General features: G+C 42.1%; 3 protein-coding genes across 3 annotated transcripts in view; 1 reads left to right on the plus strand and 2 right to left on the minus strand.

Annotated features, from left to right (window-relative positions):
- Positions 1 to 715: 715 nt before the first annotated feature.
- mtfr2 (mitochondrial fission regulator 2) lies at positions 716 to 6,547 on the minus strand. Its single transcript, XM_080047645.1, has 8 exons — positions 6,418 to 6,547; positions 5,259 to 5,442; positions 4,927 to 5,031; positions 4,550 to 4,674; positions 3,439 to 3,650; positions 2,769 to 3,066; positions 2,425 to 2,608; positions 716 to 1,313 (listed from the first exon to the last, which is right to left on the minus strand). Exons 2-8 carry the CDS (start codon positions 5,328 to 5,330, stop codon positions 1,269 to 1,271), a joined length of 1,041 nt encoding a protein of 346 aa, XP_079903771.1. The 5' UTR covers positions 5,331 to 5,442; positions 6,418 to 6,547; the 3' UTR covers positions 716 to 1,268.
- Positions 6,548 to 6,715: 168 nt separating this feature from the next.
- armc1l (armadillo repeat containing 1, like) lies at positions 6,716 to 9,612 on the plus strand. The gene is made up of 7 exons (XM_080047706.1): positions 6,716 to 6,735; positions 7,153 to 7,328; positions 7,778 to 7,869; positions 8,270 to 8,447; positions 8,538 to 8,654; positions 8,823 to 8,897; positions 9,040 to 9,612. The coding sequence occupies exons 2-7, from the start codon at positions 7,176 to 7,178 to the stop codon at positions 9,229 to 9,231; spliced, it is 807 nt and encodes a 268-aa protein (XP_079903832.1). The 5' UTR covers positions 6,716 to 6,735; positions 7,153 to 7,175; the 3' UTR covers positions 9,232 to 9,612.
- Positions 9,613 to 10,985: 1,373 nt separating this feature from the next.
- Positions 10,986 to 19,516, minus strand: part of map7b (microtubule-associated protein 7b) — a 28,084-nt gene continuing 19,553 nt past the window's right edge. Inside the window, exons 7-18 of the mRNA XM_080047583.1 lie at positions 19,219 to 19,338; positions 17,687 to 17,835; positions 16,673 to 16,812; positions 16,173 to 16,411; positions 15,572 to 15,722; positions 13,717 to 13,888; positions 13,499 to 13,603; positions 13,355 to 13,405; positions 13,215 to 13,248; positions 12,911 to 13,022; positions 12,432 to 12,610; positions 10,986 to 11,563 (exon numbers count right to left, since the gene is read on the minus strand). Of these exons, the coding sequence (XP_079903709.1) occupies positions 11,553 to 11,563; positions 12,432 to 12,610; positions 12,911 to 13,022; positions 13,215 to 13,248; positions 13,355 to 13,405; positions 13,499 to 13,603; positions 13,717 to 13,888; positions 15,572 to 15,722; positions 16,173 to 16,411; positions 16,673 to 16,812; positions 17,687 to 17,835; positions 19,219 to 19,338 (1,463 nt within the window). The 3' untranslated portion in view covers positions 10,986 to 11,552. The remainder of the gene's footprint in view (positions 11,564 to 12,431; positions 12,611 to 12,910; positions 13,023 to 13,214; positions 13,249 to 13,354; positions 13,406 to 13,498; positions 13,604 to 13,716; positions 13,889 to 15,571; positions 15,723 to 16,172; positions 16,412 to 16,672; positions 16,813 to 17,686; positions 17,836 to 19,218; positions 19,339 to 19,516) is intronic.

The raw sequence follows: 19,516 nt of genomic DNA on the forward strand, positions 1-19,516 counted from the left end.
TGCTCTTTACTCATGATTAATTGCAGAATTTGGAAAGGTTGTCTCTGAGGTTGTTCAGAAGATTTAATCAAACTGTTAAGTTATTTAAAGACCTATTATTGACAGTTTGTGGAAATGTTTCTGTGATCATACTGAAACAGGCATAGTAGTATACAGTATGCATGGCTCACCAATGGCAGATTTGATATTTCCCATGCAGTGGCGAGGCAACACCTGTATTGTCCACCGGTGATGATGAAGTCTCTCTGAAGGCAGACTAGCAGGAGTAAGAAAACAAACAGCAAGATAATGACCCAGATTATGGAAATCCAGTGTTTACATTGTGTAAATTTGGACATTATTTTATTGTTCTCTCTTTATGATGCTAAATAATATGGATATATTAATATGAAATTTGGTAGTCACTCAATTTCTAATATTTCTAAATAGTATTGAGGATGACGATGCAGAAATCTCCACTCTTGACTCTGGAAACCATCAGATTCCACAGCCTACTTATTTTCTTATATCATTTATTCTGCTGCATATACACTTACTCACCTTTTAAAATGGTCTCCTCTGAGTCTCAACCTTATGAAAGTACAGTACTCAATTGCTAAATCGTTTAATAATGTGAGATAGCTATTCACACAAAGCAACATGAATCTGGTGCATGATGGCTGCGGTTTAAAGAACAATTATATGGTGTTTCACTGCTTTAAAAGGTCACTCATTTCAACTAAAAATGGATCTGGCCACACTGAAATAGCAAAAAGGAACCAAGAACACATATCAGTGCACTTTCACACTTTAATAAAAGAAAATAAGCCTGAACCAGCAGTTGCATAGAAAACAGCTACATATGTGAATCTCAATAGCCCCCGTTATTCATTTCACTTTGTTGAGGTAAGAATTAAGTCCTCAAAAAGTGACTTTAGAGACATGAAGGCAGGATGCTGCAATCTACAGTGCCTAACTGCTTGAATACATTATCACATTGTCTGTATCAGACTGTACCGGAACCCTTCCCTCACAGCAATCGCTGTCACAAAAATATACATTAACATTTTTTCCCAACAAAGACATACATTAAGACAACAGAAACAAGCACTTTGTTTGATGTGCGACAAACACTCTTAAGACAGATAAAAACAAATATAAAAAAAGAAATGTAAAATCAGTAGCTGCAGTAGTAATCCGTTTATGAGGCACATCCGTGGGAGCTGCAATGGGCTGATGGGTTGTTCGACTTTTAACATTTTGCGGTCAAAAGTTTGTTTGGAGCAGGATCAGAGGTGGAGGCGCCCCAGACTGCGTCTCATGTGCAAAATAACCTGAAACAGAAGCACCTGATTAGTCAAATGTGTAGACAGGTTCAATCTTGCAAACTCAGTTTCAATAAGATACAGAGAAGCCCAAAAAATTAACAACGCCTTATTCCACTTTAAAACCTCATTAAGATGAATGGTAACTGTCAGGTCTATCTTAAGACATACAACAAGACATAGTGACTGTTAACCTGAAATGACTTATTGTATGAACAAATTTATGATGGTGTATCTTAAAAGCAGAAGTAAGTGATATATTTATGTTATTTGTATGTATGTTTGTGTTTTTCATTGAGTACAGACCCAAACAGCATCATTATAAAATAAGAAAAAATAAAGTCATCATTCTGTACAGGTACTACCGATCAATAACATCATGAGTCCCTCAGATGTAATAGACCGTTTTTTAAGGGCGCAACACCGCCTACTACAATCCCATTAGCAATTTGAAAAAACAAAACAGGAAGCAATGAAAGTAGGGGAGAGTGGCCTAAATTGTGCCACTTTTTACTCAAAGTGATTTTAAAGTGAGGCATTGACAGTAAAGTCTCCAATTCAAATATGTACATATATTTCAGGATGTTGTGCATCCCTGGCAATACAAACTTTGGATCTGGAATAAACTGTTTAAGAAATATAGCTTTCGGAAAAAAAGTTGTCGTGGCACAACTTGCCCCCGGTGTGGTGCAAGTTGTGCCACAGAAAGAGCCGAGAGAAAGAAAAAGAAACTTCACAAAACAGGTGCTCCGGCTGACTGACGTAACGGCGCTAGCTGATTATAATGTCATCCACACTGAATAAAACACAACTTAAAACACACCGGTCTCCTCACTAGCAGTTTGTGTAGTTTGGAGCCAGGGGTGCGTTCGGATTGAACAGTTTATTCAATCAATTCATAGTAGGCTAACGCACCGCATTTAACGTTCAGTAACGATAACGGCGTTGTAACAACGGAAAAAGTAATTAGTTAGATTACCCCGTTACTGAAAAAAGAACGGCGTTACCTAACGCCGTTATTTTAAACGGCGTTATTCCCAACACTGCAATTTAGGCCACGCTCCCCTATAGAAAAATTAAATAAAGTGAGTTAGAAATGATTGATCTTTGTGAAACAAACCTTGGGTGATTCTGGGCTGCCGAATGGTGAGAGCTCGAGTGAATTCTCTTTGTCGGAGGAGTTGTTATGGCGATACTGGGAAAACTTTCTCTTGAGTGCCTCGGCAATAAGAGCCGCTGGATCACTGAGCAATGCTGCACTTCCCTTACTGCGCCGCCTTCCGACTGGTGTGCCCCCTGGTGATCTACAAAGAAAGGGAAGGAAGATGATAAATAGGACAGAAAAAGAAACAAAAGAGCATTCTGCCACATCAGGACGGACACAAGAACACCATGTTTTAGGATATGAACCGCTCGATCGAAAAATTCTAACATATTCATATTCAAATCAAATGTAGTTTGTACCTATCCACTGTCCGCAGTTTAACATGATTTAAGTCCTTGAGAACATCCAGCATGGATGGCGTCCCTTTAACTTCTGACCCCATGCCGAGGCCTGATTCCTGGGTCTTGACGTTGGTTTTGCGCCGGCGGATCAGCTCAACTAGAGACGAAGTCTCAGTGGAGGAGTTAGGACAGGGAGGAGGAGGAGGAGGAGGAGGAGGTGGAGGAGGGGGAGCACAGCGAGGCGTGGAGGTGAGAGCTGGCAGAGGCGGAGGAGACATCAGAGGCGTTCCTGGGGCGTTCTGAGACTCATTCAGACCTAACAAAATGTTGAAAGAACACAAAGGGTTATAACAATGACAGTATAACTTTTTCAATTTGTTTGGTTTATTTGTATTTCATTATTTCTTTCTGATTTTTATTTCCTCCTTTGGCTTAATCTTTATTTTCCCTTTTCAAAAATGTATCATCACTAAGGGATATATGATAAGATGTCATTTGTAATGTTGACTACAATGTTGACTACAATGTAACAGCGGTGTACAAAAACTCAATAAAATACAAATTATATATATAAAAAAAAAACAATCACAGTATAACATGCTAATAAACATGTGTACGTGTTTGTGAAAAAAAAAAAAAAAAAAAAAAAAAGCAAGTTGAAAGTTGGCAGAGAAAAATGTGTAAAAACCTGAGGCCGGAGCGGCTGTAACGATCATGGCGATCTGAGCTCGTAGTTTTAGCAGCTCGCTCTCCAGAGCTGTGATCTTATTCAAGGTGTCTGGATTGCTGCTTGTCTGCCTCACGGATCCTCCCCCTCTCTTGGCTTGATTGACGGCCGGTGCTGGGTATCTCGGCGCATCCCGATTAACGGTACTTTGCTTCATCGGAGGTAAATGGTTCCTATTGGAGACCGAGCATCAGTTAAAGGTGAAGTAAGCAATTTATTTATGTTAACATAAGTGTTAAATCGCTCTTTGTTCATACAGTGATCACTTATATAGTGTGCACGTTTCATAAAGCCAATCTCTCAGTCACTCGCTCTGCATGTAATCGTCAAATACACTTTTCTGTGATCCCACTACTAATAACCAATCAGAAGAGAGAACGCTACAAACCGGCACCCGTCTCACTGCCGGTGCACCCGCAGAGCGACAGATGGTGAATGTTTATGCGCCTACAATGGCAGAGCAGGTAGAAATCCTTCCCAATGTCTGTTTTGATGGTTTGTATCATGTTTTATCACACTTATAGATCTGAGATGATGCTAGATAACTTGCTGCTTGAAGACCACAGTGCATTAATGTGGTGACGTGGGGACGAGGGAGGGGACTGATAACTGCAGTCATTGAAAGGAAGTTAGCTAAACTGACTATTCCGCTTACTGAACCTTTAACTTCATGACCAAAGTATTATATGAGGTAAGAATGGTGTCGTTTGTACTCCGTAGTCCACACAAAGAGTTTTCCTCCTCAGACAGGCTGCCTACACAGTACGTTACCAGCTTACACTGCATTTTCAAACAGGTAGGCTTAGAGTGGCTCTATTTACCAGGCACAACTACTAAATTACTCATGCATACAGAAAGCAAGTTCTTCTGCTTGCTTCAGAAAAGTACAAACTATGCTTTTTATGTACCAATGCAATAAACGATAAGGCCACTCTTAGCGCCCTGCTAGCCATATAGAGTACACACATATTTTGAGCGAATGTGCTTTTTTTTCTTTAGTTATTGTTTACTGTATACCTGCACTGGAAAGCATTACCTTGACTGCGTTTTTTTGTTTCCATTCTGTTCTCACCTGGTCTTGGCAAAGCTTTCACCCTCGTCCTCAAACACCCACAGGACGTCAGCGAATGAGGGGATGGCAGGTGTATCCGCAGGGATCTCTTCATAACCATGGGGCCTGTAGTTGAGCAGCGGGATCTGAGGAAGACACATACAGACAGATTAGGAAACACGACAATCACTATTTCTCTTTTTTTAATATTATAATAGATACATTTGGACAAAATAAGAATATAATTCTGCTGAAGGGGTGTTTAAATGAAAAATAAAAGTAAGGAAGGTGTGAAACAAATTGATATCTGTTTTGGGTGTGTGTCACTTCAAACAAATCAAACTGACACCTGAGCTCTATTAATCCTTTTCAGTGTGTATACCCAAGTAGTACAGTACCTCAAAGTGGACCCGTGGTGTAGGTTCCAGTTGCATGTTGGTCCCGATCATCCGCACAATGCTACGATACTGACCACACAGCTCACTGTCCCACACTGGGACCAGCTGCAAAAGAAAATGTATCTTGGTTTAAATTTGCCATAAGGTGTCAATGAAGTAACACTACTGTTGATGAAAACAACTAGCAATCCCCTTGATCCCGGTTTGAGAATAGGCAAGATAATCATATAATAGAAGTGTGTGTGTGTGTGTGTGTGTGTGTGTGTGTGTGTGTGTGTGTGTGTGTGTGTGTGTGTGTGTGTGTGTGTGTGTGTGTGTGTGTGTGTGCTCACCATCTCTGGAGGCACTCCAAAGTACTCGAGGACGAAGTGCAGCACATGCAGAATATCCTCTACTAAAGACATTGGAAGGTCTTTTTCATGCACAAGCTGATGACGGCAAAGCTCCTCTTTCTGCTGACTGACTGGATAAGAGGCCCACACAGATTGGATGCCAACAATGTCACATACTTAACACCTGAAACAAAAACAAAACATTCCACACTTAACGCTTAAAAAAAAGAAGAGAACCATTACAATTCCCTACTTGAATCCCTTAAGAGCAGTTATGGAAATGTGTGGATATTGTCCCCAGAGTTAATAAATACAATTGAAAAAGAGCATTCCATTTTATGCTCTTACTTTTGTCAAATAAATTATATTAGGTATTCATACTCACCCCACATTACACTGCACTTTTTGAAAATTATTCTATTTATATAAATTTTGGCTTGTTTTTTTGTGTCTTTCAATGCATATTTCTGTTTTCTTCCCCCAATATACATTGTATTTTGTTCTATAATATGTTTAGCATCTTTTTAAATATCTTATTAAAATATTTTGAATTGTCCTGATGTTGATATGTGCTATAGCCTACACATGTTTGCCTAAATGCTGAATTTCCATCACTGAAACAGGTAAAAAAGGCCTAGATAAATACATCTTCAAACCAAGTAGAATTATGTATTATAATTAAGGAATTACACCCGCTTTAGTGAAATAGGTCAAACACATAAATAAAGTAACATAGGAACAATCCAACCTACACCAAATGTACACTTTTGTGACAATGTGCAACAGAATGTGTGAATTTATATTGCAAGATTAGAGATTCCACGAGCCCTTGGAGTCCATTATTGATCCAACTGCCTTTCGTGTCACCTGGTGGCAACTGGCAACACAAACAGATGATGCTCAGAGAGGCAGTTGTCTCGAGTTCGGAGTTTTCTAAGCCTGTACCGCTGAATGCTGGCTAGGCATTACTGGCCCAGCACTAGGAGGGGTTTCCGAGTGAGTTTTAGTGTTTTAACCTTAAAAAAGTATTAACATTGTGTGTGCCAGCTAGGCCGCACAGGCACTGCAGTGGCTCCCACCGCAAAGCGAGGCTCTTCATAAGTGAATGCAACGTCAGGAAACATATACAGGGATATCTGGGAAACATGCGTAGACTTACCGTTGGACTTTCTCGTCAAAAATGGCTTTTAATAGCGTCTTCCTTTGACCGGTATCTTCATAATAACCGAAAATAAACTCTGTAACACACTAATAACTAGCAGCAGCTTTTCTTCCTCGCTCGCGCATCCAAGGCAGCGAGTCCTGTGAAGTCAAATAAAGCCGCAGTAACAAAACCTCCTCCGATTGGCTGTGGATACAGAGCAGCCAATAGGAAGGGGCGACTTTGCAGTGTAGGCAACGGCTGGTCGACCAATCGTGTGTCACGAGAGCGGAGCTCCAAATTCGTATTTTTGTTTCCACGAGCTTCCTCTTTTGGGTAAGAAAACATCGCCTAACTGAATTTTAACCACACGTATCGCACTTTCAGTGTTTTTTTTCATTATGAGGTATCGCTATCTCACTGTTGCATGTTAGAACGACGCAACGAAACAAATAAAAAAACTGTATTTTAAGTAAAGCTGGTTTGCTTCTTCACGTTTCAAACTTAGCTAGCTTCTTTAGCTTAGCTGCAACGTTTACGCCATCGCGCTGAATTGACAGGACTACTTTTAGTACTTGAGCGTATATAAACAAGTCTCGGAGATGGAGGTTCATAGCTGAAGACACACACGTATGAGTTATACACAATTGTCGCTTTTTGTGGTTTCAATTGGTTCAACGTTTTCACAACGAGCACGTCATTGTCCACAATCGATGTTATATCTTCGCTTTAACGTGACCATTCTGTTTTCAGGTCTAGGGTAAAGTAAACAAAAGATGATGGACGCTCTGTCGGTGGTGAGTCAGCTGCGGGACTTGGCCTCTGAGCCGCAGAACCGAGAGGTGATAGTCCAGGACCAGGGCTGTCTCCCCGGGCTGGTTCTGTTTCTGGATCACCAGAACCCGGACGTGCTACTCGCGACTCTTCAGGTGACAGATTTATAATAGGGCCATGGTGACAGACGACAGAGGCTGGGCTGGTTCGTGTCGCGTTTGGTCTGAAGCTGCAACTTTGTAATTTGAGAGTAACAACACGTGACGTCACTGTAACAGCAACAGTTATAGTCACAGTTATTATGGATAATCAATATCAAGCATGTCTTTAGTCTCTGAAAATAAACTGTTATATCTTTGCTGATATTCAATTAAAACATATGGCTTCATTAAAGGTACAACAACTAATTCTCCTTAAATAATGTAACAAGAAAAGAAAAGAAAAAAAATGGGACAGCTTTATAAATTGAGAATGCCCTGTTAGTTATTAATGCAGGACAGCTTGTGTAATGGATGGGATGTGAAATGTTTGGCAGCTGCATGTGACTGTTTGCCCAAATGCAGTGTATATTTATAATCCCTGTTCTGTCTTCCCTTGTCCTCAGACCCTGCGCTACTTGGCGGAGTTGTCTCCCAACATCCCCACCATGAAGAATGAACTGGGTATGATGGTGAGCTTGGAGAATCTAATTGTGAGGTAAGGAGATATTTTCTTTTTTATATCATCTTGTATTTTCAGGGACCCTGAAGCCAACCTTGCAGAAGTCTCTAGACGGGTGCTACACCAGGATGCTGCGTGCAGTACTTAACATCAGCAGGAGTACACATGTTACCAACAGTATCCTGTATGAAGGAATACCAAGGGTTAGCGAGAAAGTAGCTTCTAGAAGAATGAGACTGGCGGGACACTGCCTTAGAAAGCAGTGATTTATTGGATGAATATAACAAGTTTATATAATGCAACTGGTGTTCAGTCAACCTCAAACATAGGACTAAATGTAGCCTGATAATCATGCTGAATTACCATTTCTTTTCACTTCTGATTTAGAGGATCTGGAAGACTTAAATAACATAAAATGTCATATTTCTCCATGTAGGCAGGGTCTGTCTATCGACATCACAGCCTTGGCCCGGGAGGTGTTCAATATTCTCGGTGCACCTGCTAACCCTGTCCCACGCCCATCTGAGAAAATAAAGAAATCCCAGTTCTTTATCAACTCCACCAACAAGAAAGCCAAGTCTGTTACTCTGCACATCCAGGGGCTGGACAGCGCTGTGAGTAGGGAGACACACACACATTCTTATTACATTAACAATCGTTATTACCAGCCTGTTAAATAACACATTCTGCCTCTCTTTATCAAGAGCCAGCGAGGCTTGTGTGAGGAGGCTCTTCTCAAAGTCAAAGGAGTGATCAGCTTCACCTTCCAGATGGCCTCCAAGAGATGCACCGTCCGCATCCGTTCAGACCTGTCCACTGAGGTAGCACAAACATTTTCTGTCAGTGTCTGTTTCCAACGCAGACGGCCTATTGATATATTGGCTTTATATCCCTAAGGTTAATATTCAACGTCTGTATTATTACTGACGTCACCGAAACCAGTGGGTATGTGGTTCAGGAACATGATTTTGGGTTTATTCATTCTCCAGAGTCTGGCGTCGGCCATCGCTGCCACTCAGGTGCTGTCAGCCCAACAGGTGTTGAAGAACGAGGCAGGAGAAGAGGTGAGTGGTGGTCAAAGAGCATGTGCATTGACTATGATGATGAGTTGACGATAAACTATTTGAATGTCCACCAGAGAATAAACCAAGAATCGCAGATGTGAGTTCACTCTTTAACTTTTGAACCGTTTTCTGTTTTCTTCAGGTTTTAATTTCTCTGAACCCATCCGGGGCGGAGGTGCAGCAGAACTCGGCTATACCAGATTACCTCCCGGAAGAGGAGGAGGGCCCCGAAGAGGTGGACCGAGCAATATCCCGCACCACAGCCAAGGACGATTCTAACGGAAGCTGGCTCAACTCCGCAGCCAGTTTCCTCACAAAAACATTCTACTGGTGAAGAGTTCGATTCCAACCCCCTGAGATCCAGTGACGCAAAGTTCTACAAAAAGACTACTACTGTTTGTTTTTGGAATGGATCACAGGACAACATCCTGGCTTTGTGTGCATAAGTCTGAACATCACCAAAAGCGCTACTCATTTGACCGCTTATTGTGCCCACTTATTTGAATGGAAGCACACACACACACTTGAGAAATAACTTTCATCTCTGGACTTACATGATGCTGTTGTATAGCCAGCATTCTCTTCAAATGTAAATATTTTCTGTCTGTTCTTTCCAAAACTTGTGTACTTTTCTATACAGTTTGAAAAGTATTTTTCTGTATCATACTGTGTGTTAGTTTTTATTGGCTTGTGCTGAATAAATCTACAAAATGCATTCGTTTCATTATTCTGTATCTTTGTATCTTTGATCAAAAAAGGAGGATAAAAGCATCAGTGACTAGATAATCAATTGGAAAACGTTTTATTTATTTGCCAAACACCGGCTGCAACAGTTGAATAGTGATTTCAGTTTTACAGTGGTTTCAAACATCACATGCCACAGCTACTCTTCTGAAGTAGAGGGGCTGGTATTTTCAAAGCTTTATGGTCAGTCTTAGTAAAATATATTGACTTTAAACATAATGTATAGGATATTTCTGTATAATGTAATTTACAAGTGATGCTTGCTTCCATCAAAGCAATGTATTTGCAAGTCAAGTAACCATGTTGATAACATGTTATGTACAACCAGTTGAAACCAGCTACACGTAACCAGGACGTTTATCTTTCTGAAGTTCCTTCTATTTTGGTGGTACTGCAAGATATGAACGAAGATAACTTTAAGTGCAAAAGTTTCAGAACAGCTAGGAGAGCAGCATGTTTAGTGTAATGGTAGGGCTCCTGTGTTTTAAATGTCTCAATTGTTTGACATTATAGCTCCAATGTGAAGACATAATGTACAAACTTGACAACATTTCTTCCAATCCATACTTTTAACATCAATCAAGAAAAGGAAGCCACAGGAGATTCCGGTGCGTGTTGCCGGAATGCCAAAGCTCACACTGGGAATGCATATATTTATTTTGGTGAGTGAGTACAGACAAGCCGCCTCAATCTTTCTGCGATGCGGTAAGGCAAAGGAACGTCAAAATTAGCAGCATGTCTTCTTCAATCCTTCATTAAAGAGATCAAATCAAATCAACATTTTCTGAATTAACATTATTTTTTTATCCAAAAGGTTAACCTATAAACTACAGCAGCCTCCTTCAGTACGGTTCGGTTAGACAGTGTGACAGGACATAGGATGCAGCATTGATCCCTCAATCTAGAGGGTCAACAAATTAAAGTAAAAGGGGCGGGATTTAACGTCAAAGAAGATTTTTTTCTCTCTCAAATGGAACAGAAATTGGAGACTGCATGAGGACGAAACAAACAAAAATAATCGCATTTTATATGTACAGTAATTAAATAAAACTAAACAAAAATCAGTAGTTTACACCCTAATTCTCTGAAGGAACAGTATTTTCATATATTATTTTTTAAACTTAAACTCCATGATGCTCCGACACCCCCGTCTCAGCCCAACAATAACCTCTAGTCTTAGACACTGTCGAACACAGCATACATATATTACATGACACCATTCCTTTTAGTCTGAATACAACTTCATGCACTGACTTAATTTCCTAGATCCCATTTCTTCTTGGACATTGCCATAGCAATGTCGAAACACGAAAATTAAATGAAACCTTGTAATTCTGAGCCTGTTGTGCGTTCTCCAGTTATAACGTCACATTGCTGATTTTTCTTTGAGAAAAAAAAAACTAAAACAAAAAAAAAAACTCTTCAAGTATCGCTGCTGAAGACTTTACAGCTGATCTCTGTTTACAACATTCTAATCTCTCATTCACACACACACACACACTCATGAAACACATGCACACAGAGTCACACAATGGAATAGGCCCGTTCAATGCCCTTTCAGGACATTCACTTCAGTATGAGGGGGTAGTTAGGGATCCCAGAACATTAGAAACCGCGTAAGGGATCTGTTTCCCAAGTGAGCTTGTTGAGGGGAGGATGAGTAACTTCTCTCTGGAGATGCTTTTGGGAAGTGTCTTTGGAGACGCCATCTTTGGAGGAAATGGCTCTTCTGTCGCAGGAGGAGGGAGAGATGGAAGTTAAAGGTCTGGAAGGGTCTGGCCGTGATGCTGCCAGTTAGTTCCTTCCTTCCTCAGATTCAGTCCGGCAGCAGCTCTCTGTGCAGCTACCTCTCTCTGACCGCCTCACTTCCTGTCTCTCTGGGCGTGCTATCATCACGGTCTAACGGAGCAATCAGGCAACATCTGAAAACCAAAGGGAAACAGAAAAGAAGGCCAGTTGCTGTGAAGGCTAGTTGCACTGTATTTTCCACACACAGTAAGGGTAGTGCACTTCTACCACCTTTCATACCAATGACTTTGTATTCAAGATGATTGGATTACTATTGGACACTAGTATTATTGAAGCTCTGGATAGAACATTTGACCAAATGTCATTAACTGACAACATCCTGGCTTTGGCTAGCAAGCTAACTGGCCGATTCAGATGACAATGAGGGTACAGTATGTGAAGCTAAGAGGATGAGGAAAAGGATGGATGATCAGGAGAGATACACAAAAAATAAATAAAAGGGTGAGTTGACACACTATAAGAAACCACTACAAATCAACTACCCTAAGCCAGAAGTGTGTCTTTCCTTTGGATGATATTTTCTAGAGTGTGTAGACCCATTAAAAATGGGCCAAGCTCCACAAAAAATGGATCCTACGTTCCCCATAATGCAACGCTATAGCGTTTAAACCCCTATGACACATTGTTATGCCATCACCATGACATCAGAGACTTTGGGGAGCTCCCTGTAGAGCCACAGAAGACAGAAATACTATGGTTTTCACAGCAGGCTAGCTGTATCAACTTTACGAGATCTGATTTAATATGTTAGTGTATCAAACAGAGGTGTAGTCTGGGGCGTGTACCATATTGTCTCCGGCCTTCGTTGCAGTGGTCGCGGGTTAAAGTCCGACATGTGGACCTTTACTGCATGTCATCCCCCCTCTCTCTCTGTCTCCCCATTTCAACTCTGTACTGTCAAATAAAGCTTGAAAATGCAAAAAAAAAAAAAAAAATGTAGTAGAGGACTACAAATAAAAGAAGCAGAGGAGGTGTATTGACCTGGTCCCTGCTGGGCTGATAGATCCTCCATTCCACTGAGAGGCTTTAGGAGACCGTTCTCCTTGAAGGCTATGACAGGAACTCTCTCTTCATCCTGCTGCTGCTCCTCCTCTCCCTCAGCAGGAGACAGCCTGGAATCTGAAGGCAGTACAATCACCTCTTCAAACTCCCCGTTCTCCCTGGAAAACCAGAGGAATAAAAAGAGATAGGTTTTTTATACCCACAACAGTCATGGATAAATGGTTTTTCACAGACCCAAAGCGCTTAACATTATTGTATAGACACACACCCAATCACACACACATTTATAGACCGATATCAGCAGCTACCGGGCAGGGTGCAAGCTAACTATCCGGAGCAATTTAGGGTATAGTGTCTTGCCCGGGGACACTGACCCTGCAACCCAGAGGACAACCGCCCTACCTACTTCGCCACAGCCGCCTAAGACATGGATATGTGACCATTGACATGACATTTACCTCTGGTCAGTGTGGCTGAGTGTGGTGGGGTTGGGGTCAAGGTTGGGGTCAGGTTGGCCACCATTGCTGTTGTTGCCACTGTGTGCAGATGGACTCGGAGCGGCAGAGGTCACTGATGATTGAGAGAGAAGCAACACAGCAGTAAGAAAAAAATCTTCATTCACTGGAACTCTACAGTGGATGCATTTTTGAAGTACAGGACAATACTGTAACAAAAGTTATATTCCTGCAAATGTGACTATTCACTTTTTCCAAAATAATAAAATAATGTTTATGATTATAGACAAAAGTTAATTGATGTTACCTGCATCGTCTCCATTGCTGTTAGGAACTACTTTCTAGGGATGGCAAAGAAGAAGGGAGTTAGAACTCAGGAACAACACAAACTCTTCTTAATAAGTCAGATACTTGCTACATTTGAACCGTGTTTCTTTAAGGCGTTACCTTCTCTGCTGGGTCTGAACGTCTTGTTCTCTTCATGATCTCCTCCAGACGCTGTTGAATTGAAAATAGAGATTTGTTTTCCCCCTGTACTGCACATTAAGGAATATTATGAAATATCAAAACGTGTGTATGAACATGTGTCACCTTTTTTCTCTCCAATCGTTCGGCCTCCTGTTTCTGGAAGTGTTTGTCTCTCTCCTGCCTCAGTCGCTCTGCCTCCTCTTTCTGGCGAGACTCTTCCTCCTCTTTCTAAACAACACACACACAACAAGTTTTTAATTTTATTGTGACACCGACAAACCTCCATGGGTTCTTGCACTGAGTTAAGCCTTTCCCCAATTTGCCTGTACACGTTTTCTGACCTGTTTCTGGAGTCTCTCGGCCTCCTCTCTCTCTTTCTGAAGTCGCTCTTCCTCCTCCTTCTTCCTCTCCTCTTCCTCCTTTCTCTTCATCTCCTCCATGTTACGCTGGGCCTCCTCCTCTCGCTTGGCTCGCTCCTCGGCCTTGCGGCGAGCCATCTCCTCCTTCGCTATCCTGTACATACACACACGCATACAAATTAATCCCAGTAAAAGGCGGCAGATAAACACATACATATATACAGTAAATGTCATCCATCTCCTTTCACTCTCAACAGATGGTAAATGGACTTCACTTACAGTGGCTTGCAAAAGTATTCATACCCCTTGAAATGTTCTACATTTAGTCACGTTACAACCACATACGTACATTTATTTTATTGGGATTTTATGTGATAGACCAACACAAAGTGGCCCAACATTGTGAAGTGGAATGAAAATGAAACATGGTTTTAAAAAAAAATTATAAATAAAAAACTGAAAAGTGTGGCGTGCAAAAGTATTCAGCCCCCTGAGTCAATGCTTTGTAGAACCACGTATCGCTGCAATTACAGCTGCAAATCTATTGGAGTATTTCTCTACCAGCTTTGCACATCTACAGACTGATATTTATTGCCCATTCTTCTTTGCAAAATAGCTCGAACTCCAGATTCAGCATCAGATTGGATGGAGAGCGTCTGTGAACCGCAATTTTCAAGTATTTCTCAATATTCTCAATTGTTTTTAGGTCTGGACTTTGACTGGGCCATTCTAACACATGCCTATGCTTTGATTTTATCCATCCCTTGCCAAAAGCCATGCATAGTCAGATGAGACCAAACGTGACGTTTTTGGCCTGAATGCAAAATGCAATGTGTGGCGGAAACTAACACTACAAACCACCCTATACACACCATCACCACCGTGAAACATGGTGGTGGCAGCATCATGCTATGGGGATGCTTTTCTTCAGCAGGTACAGCGAAGCTGGTTAGAGTTGATGGGAAGATGAATGGAGCCAAATACAGGGCAGAAAACCTGTTAGAGTCTGCAAAAGACTTGAGACTGGGGCAGAGGTTAACCTTCCAGAAGGAAAACTACCCTAAACATACAACCAGATCTACTATGAAATGGTTTAAATCAAAGCATAGTCATGTGTTAGAATGGCCCAGTCAAAGTCTAGACCTAAAAACTATTGAGAATATTGAGAAAGACTTGAAAATTGCTATTGACAGACACTCTCCATCCAATCTGATGCTGAATCTGAACCTTGAGCTATTTTGCAAAGAAGAATGGACAAAATATATCAGTCTGTAGATGTCCAATAGATTTGCAGCTGTAATGGCAGCGATTGGTGGTTCTACAAAGCATTGACTCAGGGGACTGAATACTTTTGCACGCCACACTTTTCAGTTTTTATTTATAAAAAAAAATTAAAACCACGTTTCATTTTCCTTCCACTTCACAATGTTGCGCCACTTTGTGTTGGTGTATCACATAAAATCCCAATAAAATAAATATACGTATGTGGTTGTAACGTGACAAAATGTGGAAAATTTCAAGGGGTATGAATACTTTTGCAAGCCACTGTATATAGCGCTTTTCCCTGTTTTTTCACAGACCCAAAGCGCTTTACATAAATTTTTTGCACACATCACCCACACATTCATACACCAATAGCAGCAGCTAACCACGCAGGGTGCAAGTTAATTATCTGGAGCAATTTAGGGTTCATTGTCTTGCCCAGGGACACTTGTGGCGTGGCGACAGGGGATTGAACCACTGACCCTGCAACCCAGTGGACGACCGCCCTACCTGCTTCACTACAGCTACACAGATCAAACACACACACACTTGTCCATGCAGTAAGTCCGCGTACCTGGCTTGCTCCTCCTGTTGCTTGCGCTCCTCTTCCTCTCTCTCCCTCTGCTCGCGGGCCAGTCGACGGTTCTCGGCCAGGATGCGACCGGCCTCCTCTCGGTCTGTGGTGCCTGCTGAGGGTTTGTGGGCTGGAGGACTGCTCACACTCTCTGCAAAGACATGATCAATTAGAAAACTGACTGATAAAAACCATCCAGGCTGCGTGATTTATGTCAGTAGAGCCTAGTTTCCAATGAGCGGTTTGCTGCGGCACGCTTTTTTTTGTGTTTCTTTCCACTGTTGGGAAGGGTCCAAAATAAGAGAGCCAAGTCAGACCCTTTTCAGTTTCGTCCCAAAGGGTCCCAAAAGGGTGGAGCTCAGCACTACAGTCCGTTGATTGGCAACAGAATAATTTCCGTTTGTAGTCACCTCGGCAAGAGTGAAGGGTCCTGTTTTTAAGAGGAAAATTTCGTTTTTCCCATTCATTTGAGTTATCAGCAGGTGGTAGAAACGCATGCCATATCTAGGGTTACCGTGCCCCAGCCGAACCAAACCGAACCGAACTGTGTCGCTCAGTGGAAACGAGGCATAAGAGACTGGGCTTGGGAGTGGTCACTGACCGCTGGCTGCTGTGGGTGTGGTTTCACTGCTGCTCTTGTTCTGACCCAGAGGCTGAGGCCGAGGCTGAAGAGGACTGAGGACCTGCTCTCCCTCTCCCTCCTCCTCCTCTCTTTGTCCCGGGGCGGTGCTGGGGCTCTGGGGTGGGACCCTGAAAGGACGAAAGTTCCCAGGGTCCTCTGGCCCCGGAGACTTAAGCTGCTTGGGGGTCGGCGGGCGCCCCGATGACTTTTGTGGAGGTCTACATGCAGAAAAAGAAAAAGCAGCATTTCAGCAACTCACAAAGCTGTTACACCTTCACTTTTTTTTCCATTAACCTGAACTTAAATTTAGACATGAGAATGTTCCTGTCTAAATTCCTGTCCATGGATTCCCAAACATGAAAGTTTCATTTCAAAAACATAATTTTAAATTTTAAAATAAAGACAAGTCACAATAAAACAAACAATTAAAAGTGAATGTTGTTTTAAAATTGTCAGCTATCATGGGTGTGTTCTCCTACCTGCCAGGAGAGGGTGCTGTCACTTTGCTGGTCCTCTTGCCCGGTGAAGAGGAGCGCTTCTTGGGGGGCAGAGTCAGAATGGGAACCAATGGGAGTGACAGGTTGCTCCACGACTTCCTCACATTGTCACGGCTCTTCGGCTATTGGTGCGGGAGATGGAGATGAAAAAAAAATATTTAAAAGAGTATTATTCCAAATGAGCAGGATTGTTTTTTCACCCTCATCAGGCCCCCGGGTCAGCCTGCAACATATGGCCTTTTACAAAATTGTATTGCTCTTCAGAAAAATGTCCTTAGCAACAAACACAGTAATCAGGTGGTTTATAAAGTGCCCTACTGAGAGCAGCAGAACATGTCCAGTAACAGGATTAGACTCAGACAGCCGTCCTTTGGCTGTGTACAACCTTTGGATCAAAGCCATGACACCAATATGTAAAAACTCAACTGTTTTTTGTTACTCTGAAAATCAACATTTTCTCACTCTAACAATCATATCTTCAGTCATTAATCATATCCTGCTTGTAGGGGTGATGTGCAGGTCACAACTCCCTCAGCTATACATTAACAATGACGAAGCTCAATACATCCCTGGTATATCCTTGGTATGAAGGATTGGATCCAGCATATTAATGTGTTTGTGTATATGTACAGTCTATGCATTTTTTCTCACTACAGGTGACAGTGTGGAATATATAGTACAGAAGATGCCTTCCTTTTAAGACCTTAATGGTATAAGCAGCAGACAGATGGACATTGGGTCCAGTGGTGTGTGTGTGTTCGTGTGTGTGTGCATGCGTGAGTGGGTGTGTGTGAAGAGCACAGCTTCACAGAGACTTGATTTTTCTGTTCTATATCACATAGCTAATGTCTGAAAAAAATAAAACAATAATATATATATTTTTTTAATTGATCGGAGATGTCAGTATGATGTCCGATACGTAGATCCCTGCCATACCTGACCCGATACCCATATTGGATGGGATGGGCCCCATCCCTTCTGATGACATGAACCCACCTGTGTGCTGCCGGTGGTCTTTCTGCGGGCGCTCTTGGCGCAGGACGCGGCCGTCTCCCGGCTGAGGTTGCGGTCGTGGCTGCGGCAGTGAGGGATGGGCTGGGCCTGGATGGCCTTAAAGGACATGGAGCCCATGGGGTGGCAAGACACTGAGCGAGGACACACAGGCATGGCTACATTGATGTATGGAGGAGGAGGGGGGGAGGGGCGGGATTCGGAAGTGTGTTTTGGGGGAAGGTGTTACAGATCGGGGCAGTGTGTGTGAGGATTTATGGAACGTCGGGGAAAAAGGTTTGAGAAACGGGAGGCACGGAGAGAGTGAGAGAGAGAGAGAGAGAGGGAGAGAGATATCGGGAAGTTGAGGAAGGAATGAGACGGGTGTCAGATGAATAAATGAGTGAACAGAGTTTGGAAGGAACGGCGGAGGATTGGGAGGAATGAACAGATGATGAAACAGAGAAAGAGAAAGAAGGCATTAGTGCTACTGATTAGAAGCACATCGGTTAATATACTGCAACCATCACCTCAGAACTAGACGACGAAGAAATCAATGTTTAAATCTTTTAAGGTGAAGTATCTACTAGGATTGGCTAGTCAGGTTAGAGCTTAAGAAGAAAATGACATCTTTAAAGAAGCAAAATGTAATCATGTCAAATTCCCTTTGTGCCATTACACTTTTATGGGCAAATGTCCTGGCAAACCAATCCCTGCTCTAAAAAGTCCCATTGTGAGAAACATCTCGACAATGTAAGACTTTGTGGTCCAGTTTGTCATTATAAACTCCTAACTGTGGATGCATTAGACCCTACACTGAATAGAGAGAGTGAGCAAGTAGAAAAATACAGAAAACCCATGCAAGAAGAGCAATGTTGTGGAGTATATAGAAGTGTGCAGAGCAGAGGAAAGCAGAAAAAGACAAAGCGTGCTGTGTGTGTCAGTATGATTGAGTGACTGTGTGTGGGAGAATAACAGAGTGATTTTCTCAACAACAAAAAGAGAATTTTTTTTTTAACCAATTCGCAGTTCACAATACACAATTACAACAAGCAATGCATTAATTTCAGGTAAAAGGAAGTGACACGAATTGGCTTATTTAGACTACATGGGTTCTTACTTAATATTATATATTTTACATTACATTATTTCGGGTAATTTTTTCAACAAAGGGCTTCACCAAGAAAAACCTGCAAATATTCACACACAAACTATCTAAAGCTTTTGTTGTTGTGGTGACAACAGAATAAGACAAGGATTTAAATCCACGTGGAAATACTTCCTCAACAGCCTAATTGTTTTAGACCTTTGTGTGGCTTTGAGTGCCTGATACAGGCTGGTGAAGGAAGTTCCAGACGGTGTAATGCTTTAAGTCTGGCCAAATCTGATTAACATCCGAATCTGCTCTGGTCAAGAGACCAAACTATATAACAGCGTAAATAGTATACTTCTAGCACTATGAGCTGCCATTACATTTGCCACTGACCATAAAAGCCAAGAGGGGTCTCTCATGTGGGTTGTGTGTGTGTATATATTACATGATTGCTCTCCTGACAGACTCATGGCACTGCGACTGCGAGCCAGGTAGGAGTGTGTGGGCTGCTGCAGGCGGTTGACCACATTGCTCTCCCAGGGTGTCAGTGGAAGACGGCGCAGGCCTGAAAACACACACAAATAATATTTTAGGTTTGATAACAGCTAAAAACTATTAACCGGGCGCCCACTGATTAGCCTCAAGAAATCCGTCAAAGCAGATTATAATTGCTGCAAAATGACTTTGTTCCATGCCATCCCTCACACTTCACAGTAGGCGAGAGCTAAAAAGTGGTAAAGGAG

The sequence above is a fragment of the Ammodytes marinus genome (genome assembly GCF_949987685.1).
Source record: "Ammodytes marinus genome assembly, chromosome: 19".
Lineage (NCBI taxonomy): Eukaryota > Metazoa > Chordata > Actinopteri > Uranoscopiformes > Ammodytidae > Ammodytes > Ammodytes marinus.